At 35.9% G+C, this 24149-nt stretch overlaps 1 protein-coding gene across 50 annotated transcripts in view; it reads left to right on the forward strand.

Moving 5' to 3' along the window:
* Positions 1 to 23813, forward strand: part of mbnl2 (muscleblind-like splicing regulator 2) — a 79875-nt gene extending 56062 nt beyond the window's left edge. For 3 of the 50 annotated variants that reach the window (XM_084403187.1, XM_084403198.1, XM_084403209.1), the window contains exons 3-10: positions 3426 to 3590; positions 4707 to 4907; positions 6404 to 6658; positions 10740 to 10793; positions 11110 to 11263; positions 13114 to 13149; positions 19385 to 19477; positions 23543 to 23813. In XM_084403187.1, coding sequence (XP_084259313.1) covers positions 3426 to 3590; positions 4707 to 4907; positions 6404 to 6658; positions 10740 to 10793; positions 11110 to 11263; positions 13114 to 13149; positions 19385 to 19477; positions 23543 to 23664 — 1080 coding nt within the window. In that variant the 3' untranslated portion in view covers positions 23665 to 23813. Of the gene's footprint in view, positions 1 to 3425; positions 3591 to 4706; positions 4908 to 6403; positions 6659 to 10739; positions 10794 to 11109; positions 11264 to 13113; positions 13150 to 14755; positions 14851 to 19357; positions 19478 to 23542 lie in introns of all 50 variants that reach the window. The other 47 variants (XM_084403222.1, XM_084403223.1, XM_084403224.1 and 44 more) reach the window with 27 other exon arrangements.
* The last annotated feature ends 336 nt before the right edge of the window (positions 23814 to 24149 follow it).

The following is a 24149-nucleotide window of genomic DNA, read 5'->3' on the forward strand; positions in this document are numbered from 1 at the left end:
TAATGCTTCACACTATAGCTCGTCCTGGGTCGACATTTCAAGTTTTGATTTATATGCTGTTTAATGTTGCTGATCGTGTTATTTTATGTAAGCATCTGCTTATGGTATCTGCTTCTTCTTCTTCGCCTGTGTTTTGATCTGGAGATTCTGTACACTTTCAGAAGATGTGAAAAGCGCCCCCTACCGTATAATAGTAAAACACAGATTGCCGTGACACAAATTATGGAAATTTTCAATGGCAGGGAAAGAGTTAAGATGTTTTAATGTTTTGGAAAGAAGTCTTTTATGCTCATCAACGCTGAATTTATTTGATCAAATATACTATAAAAACCATAATAATGCGAAATATTATTACTATTTAAAATAACTGTAAGTATTTGAATTTTGAAATTTTCAGTGCATGTGTGTGTGAGGTAAAAAGACAGAAGCTGTTGAAGCTCCGCCCCCTGTGCCGGGAGCAGCAGCTCATTTGCATTTAAAGGGACAGACACAAAAACGGTATGTTTTTGCTCACCTTCAAAAAGTGACAATTTTAACATCAATTTTAACAAATATCTGTGGGGTATTTTGAGCTAAAACTTCACATACACACTCCATCAAAGACTTATTTTACATCTTGTGAAAAGGGCATTATACCACCCCTTTAAATGATCGTAAATGCAAAGTATTTTGAGTGTGATCAATCACCCAAGGTCTCGACCGCGTTAACAAAAGTCAGATATTTGGGTTCCTGGCGCTGCAGTGAAGCTGATTCAGCGTTGTTTAACGGTTTGGAGATCATGGAAATGACAGCCATGCTCCGTTTAGATCTAGTTTCGCGTTATTTATAGCACACTATCTCCATTGTAATCCGAGTAAGGAAGGATACCTGGACATCTTGCGCTTTTATCCTTGTTGTCATAAACCAACACAAGCAAGCAAGACCTCAGATAAGCTGAGCGAGCACATTCCTGCGAACGCTTCCCAAGAGGTTTTCAAGGGATTTGTGACCTCCCTGCAACAATGCAGAGTACACAATAGCTTATATAGGTCACATCTCTACTCTAAACGGTCTCACACCATAAGGAAACATAAGTATGATTGAATAAATATTATGCAATTTGATCACAGAGAAATAAGCACGAACAATTCTGAATATCATTTTCATTTTGAATGAATGTGGTTTATACAGAGACTTTTGTCCTGCTTTGTTCTTCATTTCATTCAGGTTTTCATTTTTGCATATATGAAGCATTGCATCTGGTTAGCAGTGAGCTAGTGTCAGGATAGTGTCACAGTGTATGATCTGACAGCTAGCACAATGCTTGTGTTTTTAGTGTGTTGTTAGCAGAAAAGTTAAAGATATTGCTAAATGGATAAGCTTGTGTACATGCACACATATGTGCATCAGTCTTTTCCACATTTTACTAGTTTTAAAAAACCGAATTAAAAAATTGCAGAATTTAGAAATAATTATATGTAAAAAAAAAAACAATATCAGAAATATTAAAATCAGAAATAAAAACATTTTGAAATATAAAAGTAATTAAAAAAATATTTGTTCATTTTTAAATTAAACAGACATTAAAAACAGAAATAAAAAATACAGAATTTAGAAATATGTGAAATTAAATTATACATAATTAACCATATTTATAATAAAACAAATAAAAAAAAAGTTGTACTAATTATTATTTTACTCAATTATATCTATATTTTTGTTTCCTTCATTTTTCCCTGTTTTGTGAGTCTCATGAGCGTGTGATCTGTGTGCTCAAGGTTAGCGTGGAGATCTCGCAGCTGATGCTGTAGGACTCATGCAGGGCAATGAGCATCTGCAGATTCTCTCTCTCTGTGTGTGTGTGTGTGTGTGTGTGTGTGTGTGTGTGTGTCTGCAGTATGTGCTTCCGCTGCGCTTCTTTAACCCCTCCTCCACTATTTCTCACATCTCGTATCAGCTCGGCCTCCCGTGTCACTGGATATCCTGCAGTGGAGTTTTAATGCAAACACACGCGTGACCTTGTGAGAATATTCTTCTAACTTCGGCCTACTTAATTAATATTGCAGTATGGAGACGACATCTTCTCTGCATTGATGCTGCTTGTATTTCACGTAGAGTCATTTCTACACTGTTTCTACCTCTTTTCTCTTTTTTTTATTGCAGAGGCAAACTTTATTGATGTTATTTCTCATATGTGACCCCGGGATCACAAAACCAGTCATGAGTCGCACGGCTGTATCTGTGGCAATAGCCAACAATACATTGTATGGGTCAACATTATTCGATTTGTCTTTTATGCCAAAAATCAATAGGATATTAAGTAAAGATCATGTTCCATGAAGATATTTTGTACATTTCCTACCGGTAATATATAAAACATTTATTTTTGTGAGTGAATGCAGCACAATCGCCAACATAAATGAACAACTTTAAAGGAGATTTTCTCAATGTTTAGATTTTTTTGCACCCTCAGATTCCAGATTCCAGAATAGTTGTATCTCGGCCAAATATTGTCCTATCCTAACAAACCACACATCAATGGAAAGCTTATTTATTCAGCTTTCAGATTGAAAAAAAATATTGACCCATGTGACTGGTTTTGTGGTCCAGGGTCACATATTGTGAAATAAGATTTTGGTCATATCGCCCACCCCTAAAGTGTACTTAATGCTTTTAACTAAACTGATTTACTATTAATATAACGAAACATTAACTAAACATTGAAATATTGCTTGTATGTAATATTATGCTTTTGTAGTTGCGGCATCTATCACTCCTGAAAATAAATGAAAACAAACATTGACCCCTTGGGATAAATGTGTAGAAAGTAAAATAAAATATGCAAATAGATGTTGTTGTTTTAAACTTATTGATGATGTCTGTTTACTGTATAAAACGAGTCAATAGTCAAATAATAAGAGTGTAAAGCTATGATATGAATAGCAGCAAGTCTTTTTGAGAATTTGATGGGAAATGATTACAATATACCGTGTCACAATATATATCACATATATTGTGTATAGTTCACCCAAAATGAAAATTACTGTGCGTTTATAGAGTTTTAGTGTCAGTACTACATTAAACTACTATATATAATGTTGAATATAATGTATAATAATGCAATGGGGGAATATTGGTGGGTCCTAATAAATGCCAAATGTCTGATGTTACCAGTAAAAAGTGGCCTACATTATTTTATATCTAGTCAGTGAAAGAGTTCAAACAAATTCGTCTCAAATAATTCTTGTTAGCTTCAGAATCATGAATATATCACTATGTGTCCTGCCCATATTGTCATATGTTTTGGAGTATCGCAATAATACCGTATTGTGAGTTCAGTATCGTCATATGTATCGAATCGTGACATGAGACTTCAGCAAATGTTTTCATTTTCAAAACATGTAGATTCTGACGAGTTTGTCATTTGTGATCTTTCCCGCTGTAGGGTCGGTGTACGAGAGAGAACTGTAAGTACCTTCACCCGCCAGCGCATCTGAAGACGCAGCTGGAAATCAACGGACGCAACAACCTCATCCAGCAGAAGACGGCAGCAGCGATGCTGGCCCAGCAGATGCAGTTCATGATCCCCGGCACCACCATGCAACCAGTGGTAGGAAACCCGACTAGATGCGTTTTGCTTTTGTTGAGCCTTCCAGAGGGTTTCCGCGGGGCATTAAAAAGCATTAAATGGATTTTGCGAAAATTAAGGCCTTTAAATGGCATTGAAAAAGCATAACATTTTAATCAAACAGGCAGTAAAAATCTAGATAGTTTTGAAGAAAATTTTATACTATCAATTTATTTCAATATAGCCTTCATAATTAATTTGCTGTCGCAAAATATGTACGTTAGTGTGATAAACACGCGGAACCAGTTTGGTAATTGCAATTTTGATATAGTTTCATCATTGCATCATCGTCAAACTGAATGGTTGCAATTCAGAATTTGGGACATGTCTATTTAAAATGTTTATATATATATATATATCTGTGTTAAGTCATAGGACATGTATGGGATTACATTTTTTTTAAAATGGCATTAAAAAAGGCATTAAAAAGCATTAAATTTAATTTGAGGATCCCTGCAGAAACCCTGCTTCCAGAAGGGAAGTTGTAATTCTATCATAATAATTGTTGTTTTCACAGTATTACAAATAAGTATTTTAAGCCTTAAAAAAATGCATGAATGTTTTGAGTGTCATCATTATTACATATTCGGGTCTTTAGCAGCCTGGATCTATATCTAACACAGATGGAACTGCAGCAATAGTATACAACTCTCCTGATATTTGTATAACTATTACAAAAGAATAAAATAAATGCATATTTTGTCACTTTCTGGAACTTGGAAGGGAACATTGGAACATTGAACAAATGCTTTTTACCATCATCACTGTCGTCAGAGTGGTACTTTGCAAACAGCATTCATGAGAAATATTAAACAGCAGTATTTTAACATGCATTCAATTTGACTCTTTTTTTCTTCTTTTTTTTTTTGAAGATTTTTAATCTAACTGACATTAAAAACAGACAAAAAATAGAAAATTGTAATTCAATTATATTTAATAAAAAAAATTCTGTAAAACAATAAATACATTTAGTAAACATTAAAAACAAAATTGAAAAATACAGAATTTCGAAATGGTAATATGTACAGTTAAATTACATCTAATAAAAAAATTAAAAACAATGTCATAATTCTAACATAATAATTGTTGTCTTCACAGCCTACATTTCCTGTCAGCCAAGGTCTGGGATCGAGCCCTGGACTGAGTTACGCGCCGTACCTGACTCCCATGAGCCACGGCATGGGTCTGGTCCCCACAGAGATGCTCTCCAGCACCCCTGTGATCGTCCCGGGCAGCCCACCGGTCAGCGTGCCGAGCTCGTCCTCCACACAGAAACTACTGCGCACCGACAAGCTCGAGGTAAAGCGTCACATCGAGACAATATGAGGCCGTCGTTTCATTCAGCTCGAGACGAGCCGCATCATTTCTGAGCCAGAGTTAGAGTCTCGTTGCAGTTATCGAAATCTAGACAAAAGGTATTATAAAACCTAAATAATAAAAAAGTAAGTCTAGTTCATGCTTTTAACTTAAATGATTTACTACGTAAATGATTTACATAGCGAATTAACGTAAGAGATAATTACATGTAAAATAAATAAATAAATAAGACCAATTATATGTCAGTATGCAAGAAAAGCATAATTCAGTATGTAAATATTAGCATCATCACTGTTGGCTAAATTCTGAATATTGAACATTTGAGTGAAGTCGAGATCACTATGTAATGCAATTAATATTTACCTTTAAAATATTGCTTGCGGAAAGGTTTGTTTTGTTAAAATACACATTAAAATACTATGCTTTTTGGCCTCAAAAGGATGCAGTGTTGTAGTTGCGGCGTCTGCCACCAGGGACAAACTCTTAAAACTAAGCAGTCAAACCTTGAACCCTTGGGTTTAACGGGTAGAAAGTGAAATATAATGTGCAAATAGATTTAAGAGAGAAAGGACAGATCACAATTCAGTATATTACCAGATATAAGAATGAATTGATCTGATATTTTGAGGAATCGCAATAAATCACAATCATAATACAGTATAAGATGTTGGAGCAATATTTTAACATGTAAAAAAACAACAAAAAAAACATAATAATTCAATATAAAGAAATGATGAAAGAAAGAAAAGACCCGTCATAAATCAGAATGCAAATTAACATAAGAGAGAAAAGGCCAATCATTCATTATGCAATTACATGTAAAAAAAAAAGATCAATTATAATTCATAAAAAGACAAAGAAAAGACCAACCATATGTCAGTATGCAAATTCTGCAAGAAAGCAGACCAGTCATAATTCAGTATGCAAATGTTAGCATCATCACTGTCGGCTAAATTCTGAACATAGGAGTGAAGTCGAGGTCACTGGGAGATTTTCAGACTTTAATGTTGAAGTTTATGAAGACCGAAGGCTTTTGTCTGTGTGTTGAAGATGGAGCTGAATTTATTACAGAAAAAGTGTGAGAAAGAAGTGTGAGGCATTTCAATTCAGCTCTGCCTTGCAAGAAAATGATCAGTGTGGTTGAAACAATAACAGTTGAAGGTTGTGTGTGTGTGTGTGTGTGTGTGTGTGTGTGTGTGTGTCACTAAATATGCCATCACTTAGCAACTGACTGATCTCTGTGATAATAAGAGGCTCCGTTCCTCCGCGGCCCTCCCACACCGAGAGGCTGTCGCTGCTTTTGTTAATTTTCAGCTCTGTGTGTGTGTGTGTGTGTGTGTGTGTTTATTTACCATACCTGTGCTCATACATGAAACCCTTGTTTGAAACTTCAATGACTCACGTCTCTGTTTGCACATTTCTGTTGTGTTCCCTGTTTGTTTTGTCTGCGTGTTTGTTTTGCGTCTTGCGAACGGCAGGTGTGTCGCGAGTTTCAGCGGGGAAACTGCGCGCGCGGCGAGACCGACTGCCGCTTCGCCCATCCTAGCGACAGCCCCATGATCGACACGAGCGACAACACGGTCACCGTGTGCATGGACTACATCAAGAGCCGCTGCTCGCGCGAGAAGTGCAAGTATTTCCACCCTCCGGCGCACCTTCAGGCCAAGATTAAAGCAGCTCAACATCAGGCTAACCAGACCGCCGTCGCAGCGCAGGCCGCCGCTGCAGCCATGGTGAGCCAATCACAGCATGCACAACTCACGTTCAAATAACATGCATACAATTCAACGTTTAAAGAGTCATGTTAGAGGTTTTTAAAATTACACCACCAGCTGCATTTAATTTAATTTACTGCATTGAATCGTAACCAAGGCAGTGCTTAGAGTTGTGAAACCTTTTTTGGTTATGTGTGCGATAAAATCAATTGACAACACATGTTGAGAGAGACGCGCCGGCGGAGCTTGCGATTAGGATATCTGATGATGTTAGCACGTTAAATGTGGAGCACTGCTTTATTATTATATAGCCATGACCCATCTCCAGAATCTGGGCGGGGTTGCGTGCCAAATCTGTGTCGACTCCCTTATCTCGTCCCTGGAGGACTTTAGTCCTACTAAACATTGTGAGTAAAGAGAGAGAGAGAGAGCTGTGATAAAAATCACTCCCCCTTCTTATCCATCTTGTACTATACTGATGCGATCATTATTAGGAATAGGATATTGATATAATAAGCACGATGGCTTAAAAGCTTTTTTGCTCACACCCTTGACTACACAAGGTCACGGGGTGCGGCTCACTTCCCCATTTCTCTGCCCAATGGGAGGCCTACTCTCCTCAAATCAGTCGAGATTAAATTAAGGAGATGGATAGCATCTTCATGCCAAACTGACGTGAATGCACAGGTTAATCTGCTATCCAAGCGAAACTGTATTTTGGTCACATGCCAGGCTGCGAGCGAACTTCGTGCACCATTATAAGCAAGCCGTGTTGAGTTTAGTGGCAATGGCTTCGGTAATAATATCGATTACAATAAAAATCACAATCTATGCAGTTTATTCTGTTGCATTACTTGCTGCATGGACAGTTTCGTTAATGTATTTGGCTTCGATTATAACAGGTGCCTATCAAGTTTTGTTGCATCGCAATCTCAGCATGCATGCAATTTTGTTGCATGTCTTTGCTGCAGTTTTGTTGATTTCTGATGGGAGCAATCGACACTGCAAGCAAGATCCCTTTATAACCAATGAGAACACACATGCACTGCAAGTGAGTGATGCATCAAAGCCAGTAGTGTGGACGGCTTTCTGTTGTTTATGGGAGCAACTGAGATTCGTCAGCAAAACAAAACTAGATGTCTCCTGTTATAATCAGCACAACTGTCCTCATCGAGAGCGGTGCGATGCAATAAAACTCGATATTGCATGCTTGTAGACTAGCTTTGTTGTCTATAATGGGATTTAATTTGTTTAGCTTAAGGGCAATGTGTTGCAACACAACTAGATCACTCCCATTATAATCAACAGAAGCTTTATTGTTTATAAGACAAGTAATCCGCTTCTGCATTGCTTTATTGCAGTGTTTCTCAAAGTATGTCTTGAACCTTTTTATCTAGTTTTATCAAACGAGCATCACAATAAAACTGTATCGCTCCTGTTTAAGCCGTCTACACTGCAAGCGACGCGATGCGATGTGAGACTTCAGTGTAGAAAGCTTTGTTGATTGTAATGAAAGCATGTACTTTTTTCTACAACGCAATGCAAGAAAACTAGATCGCTCCTGTTATAATCAATAAATCTGTATACGTTACAAATTCACAATGCAATGCGACAGTTGCGCTCGCTTGTCGTTTACAACGGGAACGATCTAGGTTTCTTGCACTGCGTCGCTCATTGGTCGCGTCACTCGCTTGCAGTGCAGACACAGTGTTTGGCAGCAAGCTTTCGCGCTTCCACATCTCGCGCTGGTGTGGTTTTGTTTTGCTGTCATGACACTCACATGCTTGGCCTCATTCGTTTTGCTGTTTACTCCATTTTCGCTTTTGCTGTTGCCCTGAACCTTTTTTTCTTTTTCCACTGTGGCGTCTGGGTCAGAAGGTGACGCGAGGACAGTATCAGCTCACCAGCCATAACAATAAAACAAGAGTGAAAATAACAGAGCCAGGTTTCCCAGAGCGTGCAGCGACCTGAGATAACCCGCCGGCTTTAGCTTTAACGTTTAAACGCCGCTAGCCTTAAGGTGCACTGTCCTTTCCCTGATTATGATGCGTTGACGTCACAGATTTTTTGTTGTAGGGTTTAAACCAGGCCGCTCACCGAAGCAATCGATCCGTGCACCCGCGACCCAAGCGCGAAAGAGTTTAACAGTGAAGAGCCGGTTATAGTTTCTTCATTTTCTTGTCTTTTATTTTCTCTTTGTTTTCTTTTTCTCCAGTGGAAGGTTATGTAATTCTGTATGATAAATCCCTGTGGGTGGCATATTTATTTTAATGGTTCTCTATGTTGGCGGAGGGGAGCTAAACATGAAACTCTTGGTTGCAAGAATGCCTTCAGCATGCAGGAATAAAGTGCATCTTATTCTGATTCTGTTTATTAAAAGCATACGTATAAGCTCTGTTCCTAAACCTACTGATCTGCCCACCTAGACGGCGCTAGACTCTATCGTAAACATGACTTCTGCTTTCTAAGAAATGCACGCAGCGAGTATCCTTCAGGGAGAATTTAATCCCAGAATGCATCTGACAAGCTCAGTGAACAGTTTAGATTTCAATGCAGGAAGTATCACTAAAATCGTTCAGGCATAAAAACGTATATTTTTATGCTCGGAGTGTTAGATTAGCAACGTGCCAAAGTCAGACTTTAGTTGCGACCTAGAGAAGTGTTCTCTGCGTAGTTTTCCAAAACAAGTCACTTAGTAGTAGCCGATGTAGACAGCAGTGCAGCACACTAGGTTTTTGAACAGAGCTTCGAGAGAGTCCAGGCATAGATGTTTTTCCTGTTAATAAAATGTTCCTCTTTCTTTAAATGACTCTTCTTTAAGTGCATCATCTTTCCCTCGTACAACCCACTTGCTGTAATCTGTGACTATACTATAAAGAAGAACAGATGCATTTTTTCTTTTCCACATTCTTTTCTTTTTTTTTTCTTTTGTGTGGATATTGAAGCATTTTTGCATGGCCCTCAGCGTCATCTCATTTCAAGCAATTCCTGTTTTCTTTTACTAAATATGCTGCTGCCCGTCATTCCATTGAGCCACATCTTACCAGTACTTTTGCATGGCATTTTTACTAGCGAGGAATATTGGAGATCTACGAACTAGGGTTAGTTGCATATAATCCTTTATATCAGAGTAAATATAAATATGAATATGGGCCACATCTGACACCACAATAAATATAACCCACAACCAGCCACGTAAAAGGAACATAAATTGGATATAAGAATAAACAGAGCTCCACATTTTGTGATCACTCGCATCAGTTGTTTTGACCTTTACGCTTTATAAGTTAGAGAGTCATTGTAATCCCTTAGTTGGCGAGAAGTTGCAACATATCGTGACAGAAGTGAATGTCAAGGAAGGCATTTCTCCTGGCCTTGTTTACCGAGCGTCCTTTTTATTTCCTCTTTGCTAAGTGCTGGTAAATGTCATAGCGCATGTTAAAATCGCCAGATGACAAGCGCAGATTCCCATTGGCAGAAACATGATGCTGTTCCAGTCTTAATCAGCAATCACGCAAGCGTTCAATACACGACGAAGTTAATGTAGCCTCGGTATCGACTGATCTGGCCAAACGAAGAGATATTGACGGCGAACGGAAATGCCCACCTGACATTCTGCCGTCATTTGATTTTAATTCAGAAAAAAAACCTTTCGATAGCGGATGTCGGGCGCCGGATGCGGTCAGTGTGTTTCATGCAGTGTTTGTTCTCTATTGATTTACTGCTAAAGATGATTCCCGAGAGCTTTCATAGCACTAATATCTACAACCCCATTTGACTTTGAATGGTAAAATGGTGAGAATCTTGATTTCTGACGCTTTTAACACAGGTACTGTAGATGCTTTTTTTGCTTTCGTACTAATTCAGAACGTAGCGATATGTTTCTTTGAGACGAGTTTTTTCGTTTATGTGCATGCCTATTGTTTTGTATGTGGTATACTGCATTCAGATTATTTTTGTTTTTGTTTTTTTCCTTCTCACCTATCCACAATGCAATGCTGTCCCCATGATGCACCTCTGCTTGCTGTTACCTGTATGTTAATACGCTTGAATCCCATTGGCCCACTGCCATCATGTGCTCGCTGCCTGCTATTAAAAGACTCAGTCGACTGCCAAAGCAATGAAGCGACCCCTCGAGGCATCTGTAGATCTGGTACTATGACCTTTCACCTTTTGCTTTGCATGTAGCTTTTTAATGTACTGTAGCAACTCACAGACTTTTTTAATTTGGCTTCTTTGTTTTGATAGAAAAAGTAAAAGTCACCAAGTACATGTATTTAGAAATCAGTCAATTTTGAAGAATGAATGTGTGTGGTAATTATTGAAGCCTAGTAAACATAAGTGCCTCTAAAACGGAGCGATGCAGCTTCGAGTTCAACAAAGTGCATTGATGTTTGTGTAAGTGGATGCGTGCAAAGTACCCCGTTTAACTCTCGCATGTCTTCTCTTTCACGTGTCGCCGCGCTCAGGCGTTTCCCCATGGAGTCCTGCAGCCCCTACCAAAGAGACCAGCACTAGAAAAGAGTAACGGGGCCAGTACTCTCTTCAACCCCAGTGTCTTGCACTACCAACAGGCGTTGGCCAACGCACAGCTTCAGCAGCCCACCGCTTTCTTTCCCACAGGTAAGAAGAAGAACACACCTGCACACATACAAACCCATGCACACACACACACACACACACACTGCTTCGTATTAATCACCCCTAAACGTTACACCCCCTTTCTCTCTCCTGCGATCCCGGCGTAACGTCTTGATAACCGAGGCCTTTAAACGTGCGTTTGTCCCTTTTGCATGCAGTGAGTGCACGAAATACTAATGCATAACTTTTTTTTTTTTTTAACCAGATACGTATTATTTCGGGAGCATTTGATTGTCACTAGCGTTATAATGGAGGTTTGGGCTGCTTTGATCTAAAAAGCATTGCCGGCCATAGATTAAATTAGAAAAAAAGTGCTTTGATCTGCACATCTGTACGCTGTCAGATTATATATCTGTCTCCCACCAATATGGGACAACACATAATGCCGATATATATATACGTGTATCAAATTTGGATCACAATTAAGATATGCACAAAGTTTCAGTAACAGATAACATAAAATACCTTTGAAAAATTGTGCATCATCTATTGCAAATGTAGAATAGCCTTTTAATGGCTTTATATATTAATCTGCCTGGCCGATATATATATATATATATATATATCGCTCTATCTCTACAAAATTGTAAAAACATTTTATATTTATATTTATAACACACACACGTTTATATTAATGTTAAAATTTACAAAATACATCAAATTAACCCTAATTATTAAAAAAAAGTCGACAGTCTTCAAATGGCTGAATATCGTTTGATTAATTTGCCTGGCCAATATATCGCCTGGTGAAAATTGCAGGAAAATTTTGATATTAATATTATATTTTACACAAGATTAGCATGTCTGAAGAAAAAGAAATATTATTACAATTAATTTAAATGTTTATACATTCTATATTATAATATATAATTATTTTGATTATTTTTTTTTTTTTTTCATATTTTGCAGAACATTTTAATTATTTGCAAACAAAATTTATATACTTTAATTATCTATATTAATATTTTATTACCTATATCATTTACATTTATGCATTTGGCAGACGCTTTTATCCAAAGCGACTTGCATTGCGTTTCAAGTTACATATTTACATTGTTATCAGTTCTTGCTTTCCCTGGGAATCGAACCCATGGCCGTGGCGTTGCAAGCGTTTGAGCTACAGGAAAGCTTTAAAGCCGTATTTATGATCATTATTATCTGTATTTTATTATTATTCTGTGTAATCCCCTGAAAAGATCGGCCTGGCTGATATATGTATATATATATACCGATGAATCGCAGTGAACAGTAGCAGTATATTCCACCTACGATCTACTGCAGTGTTTTTATGACCATAAACGCTCAGTACGTCGGGTCTCGGAGCGAGTCCTGCAGTCTAATCCCTCGTAGGTGTGTTTTGTCATCACACACCCACATGGTGGTTGTGTTTCCTTTTAGCTGTCCTCCTGTGCCCCCGTTCCTCCCTCTTCTCCAGCGCCGGGCCTTTTGTAACAGCAGTATGCCTATTTTAACCGTAGGAGTGGCTGTTCCCTCACCGCATGACTCTCTTGTGTGTGTGTGTGTGTGAGTGTGTGTGTGTGAGTGTGTGTGGCTGATCCTCTGCCCTGTTGCCCTCTTCTCCTACACTGCGCTCTAATTTCACAACGCTAAGCTCCTGTCCTCTCATTTGTGGCCCTTGCGAATATTGATCCAGTTTATCTTCCTGGAATACGCCGAGGTTTTTACCGGAATGACGACACGGTGGAGCGAGCGATCTATAATGACAAGCTGAATTGGATTTGTATGGCATGCTGAATACTGAATCTCTGGCTCTGTCTAATATGTTTTTCTTCCCTATTAACCTGTCTCCACTCTTCACCGCATGCTCACAGGGTCAGTTCTGTGCATGGCTCCTGCTAGCAGCATTGGTAGGTTCCTCCTCTCTCTGTCTGTCTGTTTCCCACCGCACACACACACACAGATCCAGTCGCTCTTACAGGTGATGTGAAGCTTGATCCACCAAATTAGATCAAATTAGATCGTTCTCGATCAGTGAATGTGATGTCTTGCTTTATTCTGCCTCTGTTCACCTGCAAGAGCACTCTGTGTGTGTGTGAAATATTCACATTTCTCTCCTTGGGGTTGTTAAATTTTGCAGCAATTATTTACAGTGGTTATTTTTATTTAATACAGTAATTCTATGTGTTTTGCATATTATTCAATATAATTTTTTCACAGTGGCTATTATTATTATCATCATCTGAATTGTATATATTTTATATTTCATATTATTCAGTTTATTGTGTCGTACTAAAACAAAACAAAAATTGCAGGGACATTATTAGGATTTGAAATTTGTTATAATTATAATAATTTATAAATATTATACATTTATATTATCAATTTTATTTTAATTCATTTAAAAAAAACTGTCACATTATTATTTTTATTGTTGCATTCTTTATATTTGTATGTATTTTACATATGCATATATTATGCATTACTAATTCACAGTGGATTTTATCGTTTTACTAATTATTATTATCTGAAATTATATATTTTTTATATTTCGTATTATTCAGTTTGTTGTGTCTTATCTAAAATTACATTTTTTACAGTGACATACATACAAGGAATTATTTATTATATATTTATTAATTTATTTTTTGAAATTTTTTATAAAAAAATTATAATTTATTATTTATAAATATTATACATTTATATTATAAATTTTATTTTAATTCATTTTAAATACCTTTTTTTACAGTGACGTTGTATTCTTTATATTTGTATGTATGCATTACTCATTTACAGTAGATTTGATAATATTATTAATAATTCATATTAAATTCATATTATTATTTAAAATTTTGACATAATTATAATTAATTTCACATTCTTTCACAGTGGCTATTATTTGTATTATTATTATAATTTCATTGTTTTAAACTGTCACGTTAAAGTCACGTATCTGTGTGAGAACGCCAGAAGCGAACAGGCTCTTGATAGCAGGCGTTGGCTTGTGTCGTGAACAAGTATTGATTGGGGAAATTTGATCAGTTTCCTAGAGAAATAGACGATTGACCCGTCAGAGAGCCACACAAAACGGCCTTTCCCTGTAGTTTCCCTGTAGATCGTAGGATCAAAACTTCTCGAAAAGTCTCGAGACTGGTTAACAGCACATGTAATCTGTCACTCGAACTAACCACCCATGCCAGACTTCTCTGGGTACAACTGATTATGGTGATAAATTTCCTTGAGGTGATTGTAATCAGCCTTTTTCCTCTTGTTTTTGTTTTATTTTTTCCCATGCTTCTCTCGCTTTGCATCGTGATTGCATGCCATCTGCTGGTTTAACCTAACGATGGCTCGCTGCTCTGTAAAATACACCATTGCTAAACTACAAAACCAAAAAAAACAAAACAACAAAAACCCTACCAACCAACCAACCAACCAACCAAACACCTGTTGCATTGGTTTCCATAATGCTCCACCTACCTGTTCATTGCTTCCATGGTTCCCTTCCTGAAAAAGTACCCATGATGTACAGTGCTACGCCTGCTACTGTCTCTGCAGCAACAACTCCTGCCACAAGTGTCCCCTACGCAACAACAGCACCAGCCAATCAGGTTTGCTCCTTTTAAAAGCTTTCTTTCATAAATCCCTGAGCTCTGAATAAGCACTTTGCCTCGAATCAATTTGGCAAAGAAAAAAAAAACATATTTATTCGGACGGATCGGTGCTTATTCAGAGCTCGCACATTGGCAAATAGTAGTTGTGTTGTGTTGCATTATTTTCTTGTTTTGTTCTGCATGTCCTTGCTTTATTTTGATGTCGAGATATCCTTCCTCATCCACACATCTTGATGACAAACACGTAATAATACACACTTATCATATTTCCACTTATTCTCCCGCTCTGGGTTGATTTGGGAAAGCAGGGAAGGTTTGGCTTTTCCATAAGGCGCTAAAAATGGTGCTGTGTGTGACGTGCACGAACCGGCAATTACAGCGCGCGCCTGACAATAGCCCTAGACTTGCTCATGATCTCCTGTCGCGCACAACGTCAACACCGCTTAATGTGCTCTCTGTGGCGAACTCAAGAGGTCAGACCGCACCCACAATAGCTACAAATGTTATGAACGTTCCAGATCTGTTATCGGTTCCCATCATGCATTCCTCGGACCGCTCCCATTCTGTTTGGTATTGTTCACTCGGGGTCACGCGAGGAGACTTTGAGGGCTTTCCCACTTCCGTCGTTCTTAAGTGAAGCCTCTTCCTGTCAGCGAGCGGCTCTTCCTGTTGTTTGAATATTCTCAGGAGCTGGGACGTTTGTAGTCTCGTCACGTGAAACTGAGCCTGTTTCCTGAGGGTCTCTTGCCAGACGGTTTCAAGGCTCTTCAGCGCCACCTGGCAGGAGAGTGAAGCACTGCACCTCACGGAGGTCTCTGCAGTCTTCAGTCACGTTATTGAGCTTAAAAGATGAAGTTCACGCAATTTATTAATCGTACGATATCTTTCATAACCGATTAGGATTTAGAGTAACGCAACTAATCTTGACACTGAACGTGAACAGTGTTTTACAGCCTGTTTTTATTTGCATAATGCAAGAGTGACATGTTTGTGTGACATTTTCACATTTGTCTGTGGTTTGGAAATGTACACTATTAATTTATTATAAATAATAACAATAAAAATATTTTTTTTTCAATATTTTACACTAATATAATAATAATAATAAGAACGATTATATTTATAAAAACAAAAATAATAGTGATAATAAATACTATTAAACTTTAATATTATTACAATAAATATTTAAATGTTTGTAGTAGTAATTGTAAATTTAAAAACAATTTATTATAAAACTATTAAATATTTATAAAATAAATATTATAATCTTAGTAGTAATAGTTATACATTTAAATAAATAAATAAAACAGTTATTATTAAATTATGAAAATGTATTATTAATTAATTAAATAATACTTTAAATGTCAAAACCACTGACAAATAAATGTGAAAATTGAAAACAAAGATATTAACAACAACAACAAGGATGTTTATAATAATAATAATTTCATTAATGATTATGTATTTGTATACATTTTTATATCAGTCATTTTATTATATATTGTTATTTCAGCTATTATTAATTTTATTTCAAAATATTTCAGATTCAGATTATTGAATTATCTTGACTTACTTCCATGTCAAACAGGATTTTCAACTAGAAAAATGTGATTTGATGTTGAAAAGACACCAGAAATATAAATTAAGAAAATAAACGGTCAACTTAAATTCTACGTTTAGCAGATGCGTCTATCCGAGACTCGTAATGTTTGATTTAATGGAGGTTTTCAGAGTCGAGGAAGGAACACAGAGGCCTTTTCTCTGGTGTGTGTTTGCGTCAGTCTCAGAGCCAGACAGACAGAACCAGCAGCGTCCGCTGAGTCATCGCCGCGAGCGCTAATCTCACACATGAGTTTAATTATGCAGCGAGAGAGAGGCATAAACAAGCGCTTGACTGCTGCACACACACAGCTCTGAGGTGACGACTTCAGCCTGAAGCAGATGAACGCAGGTCACGTCATAATCTACTGAACTGAGGCTGTGTTCGGAGTGGCACACTAACTCACTGCTTACTACACAGTGCACACTGACTACTAGATTCTGAGAATAGTGTGTGAAATAGTCAGCAAATAGTGTTTCAGGGTAGTTGTCACATGACAAATATTGAATATTAATTCAGCACAGCCGGCCTTACGATAAAATGTGCTTTTTTTTTTTACGTGAAAATGTCCTATTTACATCCTCGGTCTCGATCTAACCCATAAAAATTCTGTTTGTTGGTGTAAAGTCAAGTTGATTCGGTGAAATTAAATCATGTTTTTCACTTAAAGTCAAGTGTAATGTAAAAAAAATTACATTTTTAAATGTAAAAATGTGAAATGTGCTTAATATGGTAACGTACATTTACTAGCTTGAATCAAATAAAAAATAACATCATCATGTTTGAATCAAATTGACTAAATTAGGTTAGCTACTTTTAATGCTTCAATTATATATATAGGTAAAATAACTACTTAAATGAGTTTTCCAAAATGTCACAAATCAAAGATTTATGGTCGATTATGCCCTAAGTATTACATAAATATATATTTTGTTAGTATAAAAAAGTCGTTGATATGGTAATAGATCTGAATCTGAATCAACCTTATTAGCTGAGTATTAGCATTACATGATTAATAGTTTTTAAAAAGTTTGCGGTCTCGATTCAAACACCCACGCGATCTTATTCCTGAGACAACGATTCGTCTGTGTCTATTAAACCTTTGACAAAATCACACCGGAACAATTAAATCTTTTCGGCCAAACAGTTTCATTATTTCTGTGCTACGCATATTCATGTTATCACAGAAGTGCTGGGATAAAAGTTTATAGTTCAGATATAAACACTGGTGTCTACGGAAGCGATCAAAATAGAGCAAATCTCCTTTAAAGTCACATGACACTTCAAATAACAACTGTAGCGATTACAGCGATTGTCATTGAATTGTTCATTCAATAGATTCTTTCAATAGATTCTTTCAATAGATTCATTCAGTAGATTCTTCCAATAGATTCTTCCGATAGATTCTTTCAATAGATTCTTCCAATAGATTCTTCCAATAGACTCATTCATTAGATTCTTTCAATAGATTCATCCAATAGATTCGTTCAATAGATTCTTCCAATAGATTCTTCCGATAGATTCTTCCAATAGATTCTTCCAATAGACTCATTCAATAGATTCATTCAATAGATTCTTTCAATAGATTCATTCAATAGATTCATCCAATATATTCTTCCAATAGATTATTTCAATAGACTCATTCAATAGATTCATTCAATAGATTCATTCAATAGATTCATCCAATAGATTCTTCCAATAGATTCATTCAATAGATTCATCCAATAGATTCTTCCAATAGTTTCTTCCGATAGATTCTTCCAATAGATTCTTCCAATTGATTCATTCAATAGACTCATTCAAAAAACACAGATTCATCCAGTTGTGAAACAAGTGAAGTGTTTTTGAGTGAGTCATTGAATCATTCACTCAACCTGATTTTTAAAAATAGATTCATATTAAATAAACATTTTAAATAGACTTTTGTCTGAACCTCTAGAAAATTACATGTTATTTTCGTGTTAAAAAAAAAGATTCTTCCAATAGATTAATTCAATAGATTCATCCAATAGATTCTTCCAATAGATTCTTCCAATTGATTCATTCAATAGACTCATTCAAAAAACACAGATTCATCCAGATGTGAAACAAGTGAAGTGTTTTTGAGTGAGTCATTGAATCATTCACTCAACCTGATTTTTAAAAATAATTGATTCATATTAAATAAACATTTTAAATAGACTTTTGTCTGAACCTCTAGTAAATTACGTTATTTTCGTGTAAAAAAATAAATAAAAAAATCGTGATTCTCAATTTAACAAGCTCTACCGAGTATGCAAAACATACAAGGAATTTGTCGAGGCGTCTCACGTGTGTATGCAGTGTATTATAATAGTTGCAGATACCAAATACAGTGCATAAATTATTACATATTATAACAGTGCACTTAATTACGGTTCTACACAAGAGAGAATAATAGAGATAGCGTGAGTGTAGAAGTCAGGTGGTATTATAACCTATTCTGAAATAATACATGGTTTTTATTTGTCAAGAGAATAGGATATTTCATATGACCGACTGCATCGTAATTATAATCTGAAGTTTTAGATGCGTCACTATGAAGCGCACGTTCTCCCTAATCTGATTGGTCGACATCACAAGACTGTAATCGTTGAGGGAATTTATCATTATAATGACACTATTCTCTTTTTCAAGCATTGATCTCTGTTTGCATCACTGAATCATCATTATATTCCTGCTTTGAAATCTGTATTGCTTAAAGCGCTGTATAAATAAAAATGACTTGATTTGACTTGATCGGGAAAACATGCCGTAGAGATTAAAAGTGCCATTTCTGTGCTACTAACAAGTGTTCTCGGAAACACAGCTAGACTGTACTTCACCCTAACATTGTATATGTGTACTTCTAAAAGTGTTACATTAATAATTATTCCCCGCCTCCAGTTCACTCACGCTGAATTCTACACGCAGATGAAACGTCACATGGAGCGCGTTGCATTGTGGGAGTCAGTATCCCAAGCAGTGTCCTCAGATGCGTACATCAGGTTTCAGCAGATGTAGTAGGTAATGCGGGAATTTCATGCATACTATTCACAGTATATACACACTGCATACTTCAACATAGTAGGACCTCTCATCCGAACACAGCTTACACACTGATTTCAGTGCTCTTGAGTTATGCTAGGTAAAAGATGATACCTGGGTATTCCATGCATACAGAAAATATGATAGGAAATATAAGTGTGATAGTATGCCATTACGAACACAGCCTGAGACGTTGGGTCTGACGTGCCAAGGGCGATGTGAAGAGTTCACGCTGAGAGCTGCATTTGTAGGGCACTAGCGCCCCCTCCTGGACAGAGAGAGGAGCCACCGAGATTTATTTCCTGAAGCTTATTTAAATGGAAACTTTAATGACCTTTTTATTTACTTGCGTGCATTTAGCAATTACTTGATATTAAATTAATGTTTGTAACCATGTCGCTTAAAAAATAAAATAAAAATCATGAGTTTTAGTGGCTTTTAATTCTTGGCTGTTGAATGTATATTTTTCAGCAATATAGAATAGTATATAAAACAGATATTTAATATTTAAAGGTCTATAGAATCAAACATTTATGTTATATAATGTATGTGTTATTTTAATAATGTATATTTACATTGACGATAAATTAAAAAAACTTTAGATAATACACATTTACAAATTTAAAGAATCAAATATTTACCTTCTAAAGTGCATGTACTATTTTAATAAAGTATATTTACATTATTAATATAATGTTATTTATTTTTTAACGTATTTTTAAAAAATGTTTTCTAAATGGATATGCATGTTTTAAATTTAAAGCTTTAGATTTCTATATTAATATTATTTATGTAATGTATTTAATGTATATTTTCATTATTAATATAATGATATTTTAAAAATAGGTATTAAAAATATATTTAAAAAAACTTTAGATATGCATGTTTACATTCTATTATGTATGTATTATTTCAATGAAGTATATTTACATTATTAATATAATGTTTTTTTTTTAAAGTATTTAATATATATATATATATATATATATATATATATATATATATATATATATATATAAATTTAATGGATATGCCCATTTAAAATTTAAAGCTCTAGATTTCTATATTAATATTATTTATGTAATGTATTTAATGTATATTTGCATTATTAATATAATGATATTTTAAAAATAGGTATTAAATATATTAAAAAAAACTTTAGATATGCTCGTTTACATTCTATAATGTGTGTATTATTTCAATGAAGTATATTTACATTATTAATGTAATGGTGTTTTTTAAGTATTGAAAATATTTTAAGACATTTAAAGATCAGATATGCACATTTAAACGTTAAAGCTCTAGAATTATATATTTATAGTATGTAATGTATTTGTTTTTATTTTATAGTGTATATTTACATTAATATTGTGATATTTACTCTTGCTAAAAAATGTATATTTATGTTTATAGAAGCTAAAAAATATACTATAATATATATATATATATATAATATATCTAAATAAAATAAAATTGCATATATTTACACTATGTAATCTATTTATAATAATTATTAATATTAAATACTGTTGATTACATATTAATAAGTCTATATATTACAATAACTGTAATTGTTTACAATATTATTAATAATTATATATATATACAGTATATATCTCCTAGCTCCCTCTGTTTATTAATAGCAATGTTTTTTCAGTGTGTCTAACGTTGGCACTTCATTTATTACAAACTAGGACAGAGAACGGCTGGTCAGATTGCTCATAAATGCAGTCGTCTGAAATAAAGGACATTATAGCAGCTAAACCTGGTTTACATCGCATTCAATGTCATGATCCGACATAGAGCCGCTGTTCTTTACATTGTCATTGTCTCATAGCTTGCATGTGAACCCTCTCTGGCCTTGCTTTCCCATCATGCCGTGGTGCAGCCGGCTGTCACGCTGCCTTTACCTCACAACGCTGACTGTGTTTCATGGTGACTTTACACATTTGGTGAAGCTTGAACACACTGCGCTTTTACTGTTGGCTTGGGCTGCTTTAATAAAACATTTCAAGATGTTTTCAATCCAGGCAAAAGATTAGCGATACGACCCACACACTTTGCCAAGTGCCGGTTGGGTAACTAGACCAGTCATTCAATATCTTTGATTATATATGATGTAGGGCTGGGTAAGAAAAATATCGATTTCTCGATTTTAATCGATTCTCATTTTTACGAACCGATATCGATTCTTAAATCCCAAGAATCGATTAGTCATCCTGTGTTCAGCTGATGAATGAATGTAACATTGTAGCGCATCCCAGCCGATAAATCACAATAATCTTTGTAACTATTGATATGAAACAAAGTCTCAGATTTAAAATTACGTCCATTTTCTTACGAAATTCAAAAACATAAACGCCGCTTCGGCGCTGTGGCGTGAGATCGCTCCGGCTCAGCTCTAGAGAAGCACATGATCTTCTCTTCCGCCTTAATAACACCAGTTACAGCGCGAAATAAACATGAATGAGCATCTGAAAGTGTGTTAAAAGGTAGAGTACAACTTATCGAAATCCGTATCATGTGACATGGAGTCGCTCAATCAGTGTTTCTTTCAAGCGTGGAAAGACGTCAGTAAAACAGTGTCATGTAACGTCATATTAACCTCAGAAAAACCACATCCAGTGGCCATAAACTCGTCAGTCAGCCAGAAAAATTAACTCTAGAGAGGAGCATTTTGCTAAATATATGCACCATATTACATATTCATTATAATTTTTAATGTTCTTCCATTTTTAATGCATGTTTGAATAAATCTGGCTGGTTTTTATGACAGCCACCATTTAAATGTTCATATTTCATATAACTTTATTATTATAAAAGTGTAATTTAAGTGTTTGTATACAAATCAGTTCATTTTTACCTTCAGTATTACAGTAGGCTAATGAAGCCTATAGGCTACAGCTGACTCCCATAGTTTACGGCATTAGTGAAGAGATTGTGTTCTGTATTGTCCCTGATATCCAAAGTAATCAATATTGAATCGGAATCGAATCGAATTGTGAAATTTGTGTCAATACCCAGCCCTAATATGATGTTGTTTGAGGCATTTCCATGGGTTTGCATTACTCCCACACACACGCATGCATGCAGAAGAATTAAAAACCTGCAGAAAAACACACAAAAATACATCTGTGACCCGAAGCCTTGCCGATTCCCACCTCTAATAAATGCTGTTATATAACCGGATGAAGTGAACGAGACCGTATCCACAGTGTGAGACGGAGACCTGGCTGTGTTCTGACTCGCATACTAGCATACGACTCTTATTTATGCAGTATGCGACACATCATTTTTGTTTTTGTATGCATCGATTAGCCTGCCAAAGTTGACATTTTTAACACAAAATTGTATTCTTTTATTCAGCGAAGATGCATCAAATTGATCAAAAGCCACAGTAAAAGGCTTTTATAATGTATTAACTCCCTTTTCAAATAAATCCTGTTCTTTTGAACTTTCAGTTCAGCAAAGAATCGTGAAGCAGCAAATCATGTGACACTGAAAATGTGAAAATTCAGCTTTGATCACGGGATATAAATTACACATTGCTATATATTCACATAGAAAACAGCTGATTTCAATTGGAATAATATTTCACAATTTTTACTGTATTTTTGATCAAATAAATGCAGCATTGCTGAGCAGAAGAGACTCTTTCAAAAAATATGAACACATTTAATAGGAAGAGTGTACATTGTTTGTTTATTTTTTGTATTATTATTTAACAAATATGTATGAACAGAAGCATGCAGATAAGACCAAGTCCTTTGCATTTGCTGCGTTTTGCCCCTGAAAAGGCTAAATCTTTTTTTAATATGGACATTTTGAGTCTCTACAGTGCAAACACTACATTAATAAATAGCATGCACATCCCTCGCTCATGTCGCATCGGCATCATCTCTCTCTCTCTCTCTCTCTCTCTACACACGGACTCCTTTAAACAGTGTCACGTAGCCTGTAAGTCTGAGTCCTTAAGATGGATGATGATGTGTGATGGGCCTTTTACTGATACTCAGATGCTGTTTTGTGTGTGTCTTCCTGCAGATCATCTTGAAGTAATCCACCGGAGAGGAACGGGGTGTCAGGAAGCTGCTTTGAGAAACCCAAAAAGATCCCCGTGTAAATACGACCTGCCCTCCCCGATAGAACTACAGCAACCTGCATGATACAGCGTAAACACATTAGCAAGCCACAACACACACACACACACACACACACACAACACACACATACCGTATACCTGTTATGCTCAGAAAAGTGACTCAACCGGTTTCTAACTTCAAAAACAAAAGATATCAAAAAACGAAACAAGAAAATATATATGAATATATATATATATATATACATATATATATAAATATATGTCAATGTACAGCACGTTTCATAGAGGCATAAGTGAGATTCATCCGAATGATCGTCACCAGTCAGATGATAATAATGTGTATTTTTCTCCCATGGTTGTTTTTAAATGAAAAACAAATGCACAATGTTCACCCTGAGCGGACGACACACACACACACACACACGCACACACTCGGTTTGCACTGTCAGAAATAGTGCTTAATAATAAGTGCTTGATTGTCTTGAACGGGAGGACGTCTCCTGCAGAGTTTGTCTTAACATCCCCATGACCCTCCGGATAGGGGAAAGA

The sequence above is a fragment of the Rutilus rutilus genome (assembly GCF_951802725.1).
Source record: "Rutilus rutilus genome assembly, chromosome: 2".
Lineage (NCBI taxonomy): Eukaryota > Metazoa > Chordata > Actinopteri > Cypriniformes > Leuciscidae > Rutilus > Rutilus rutilus.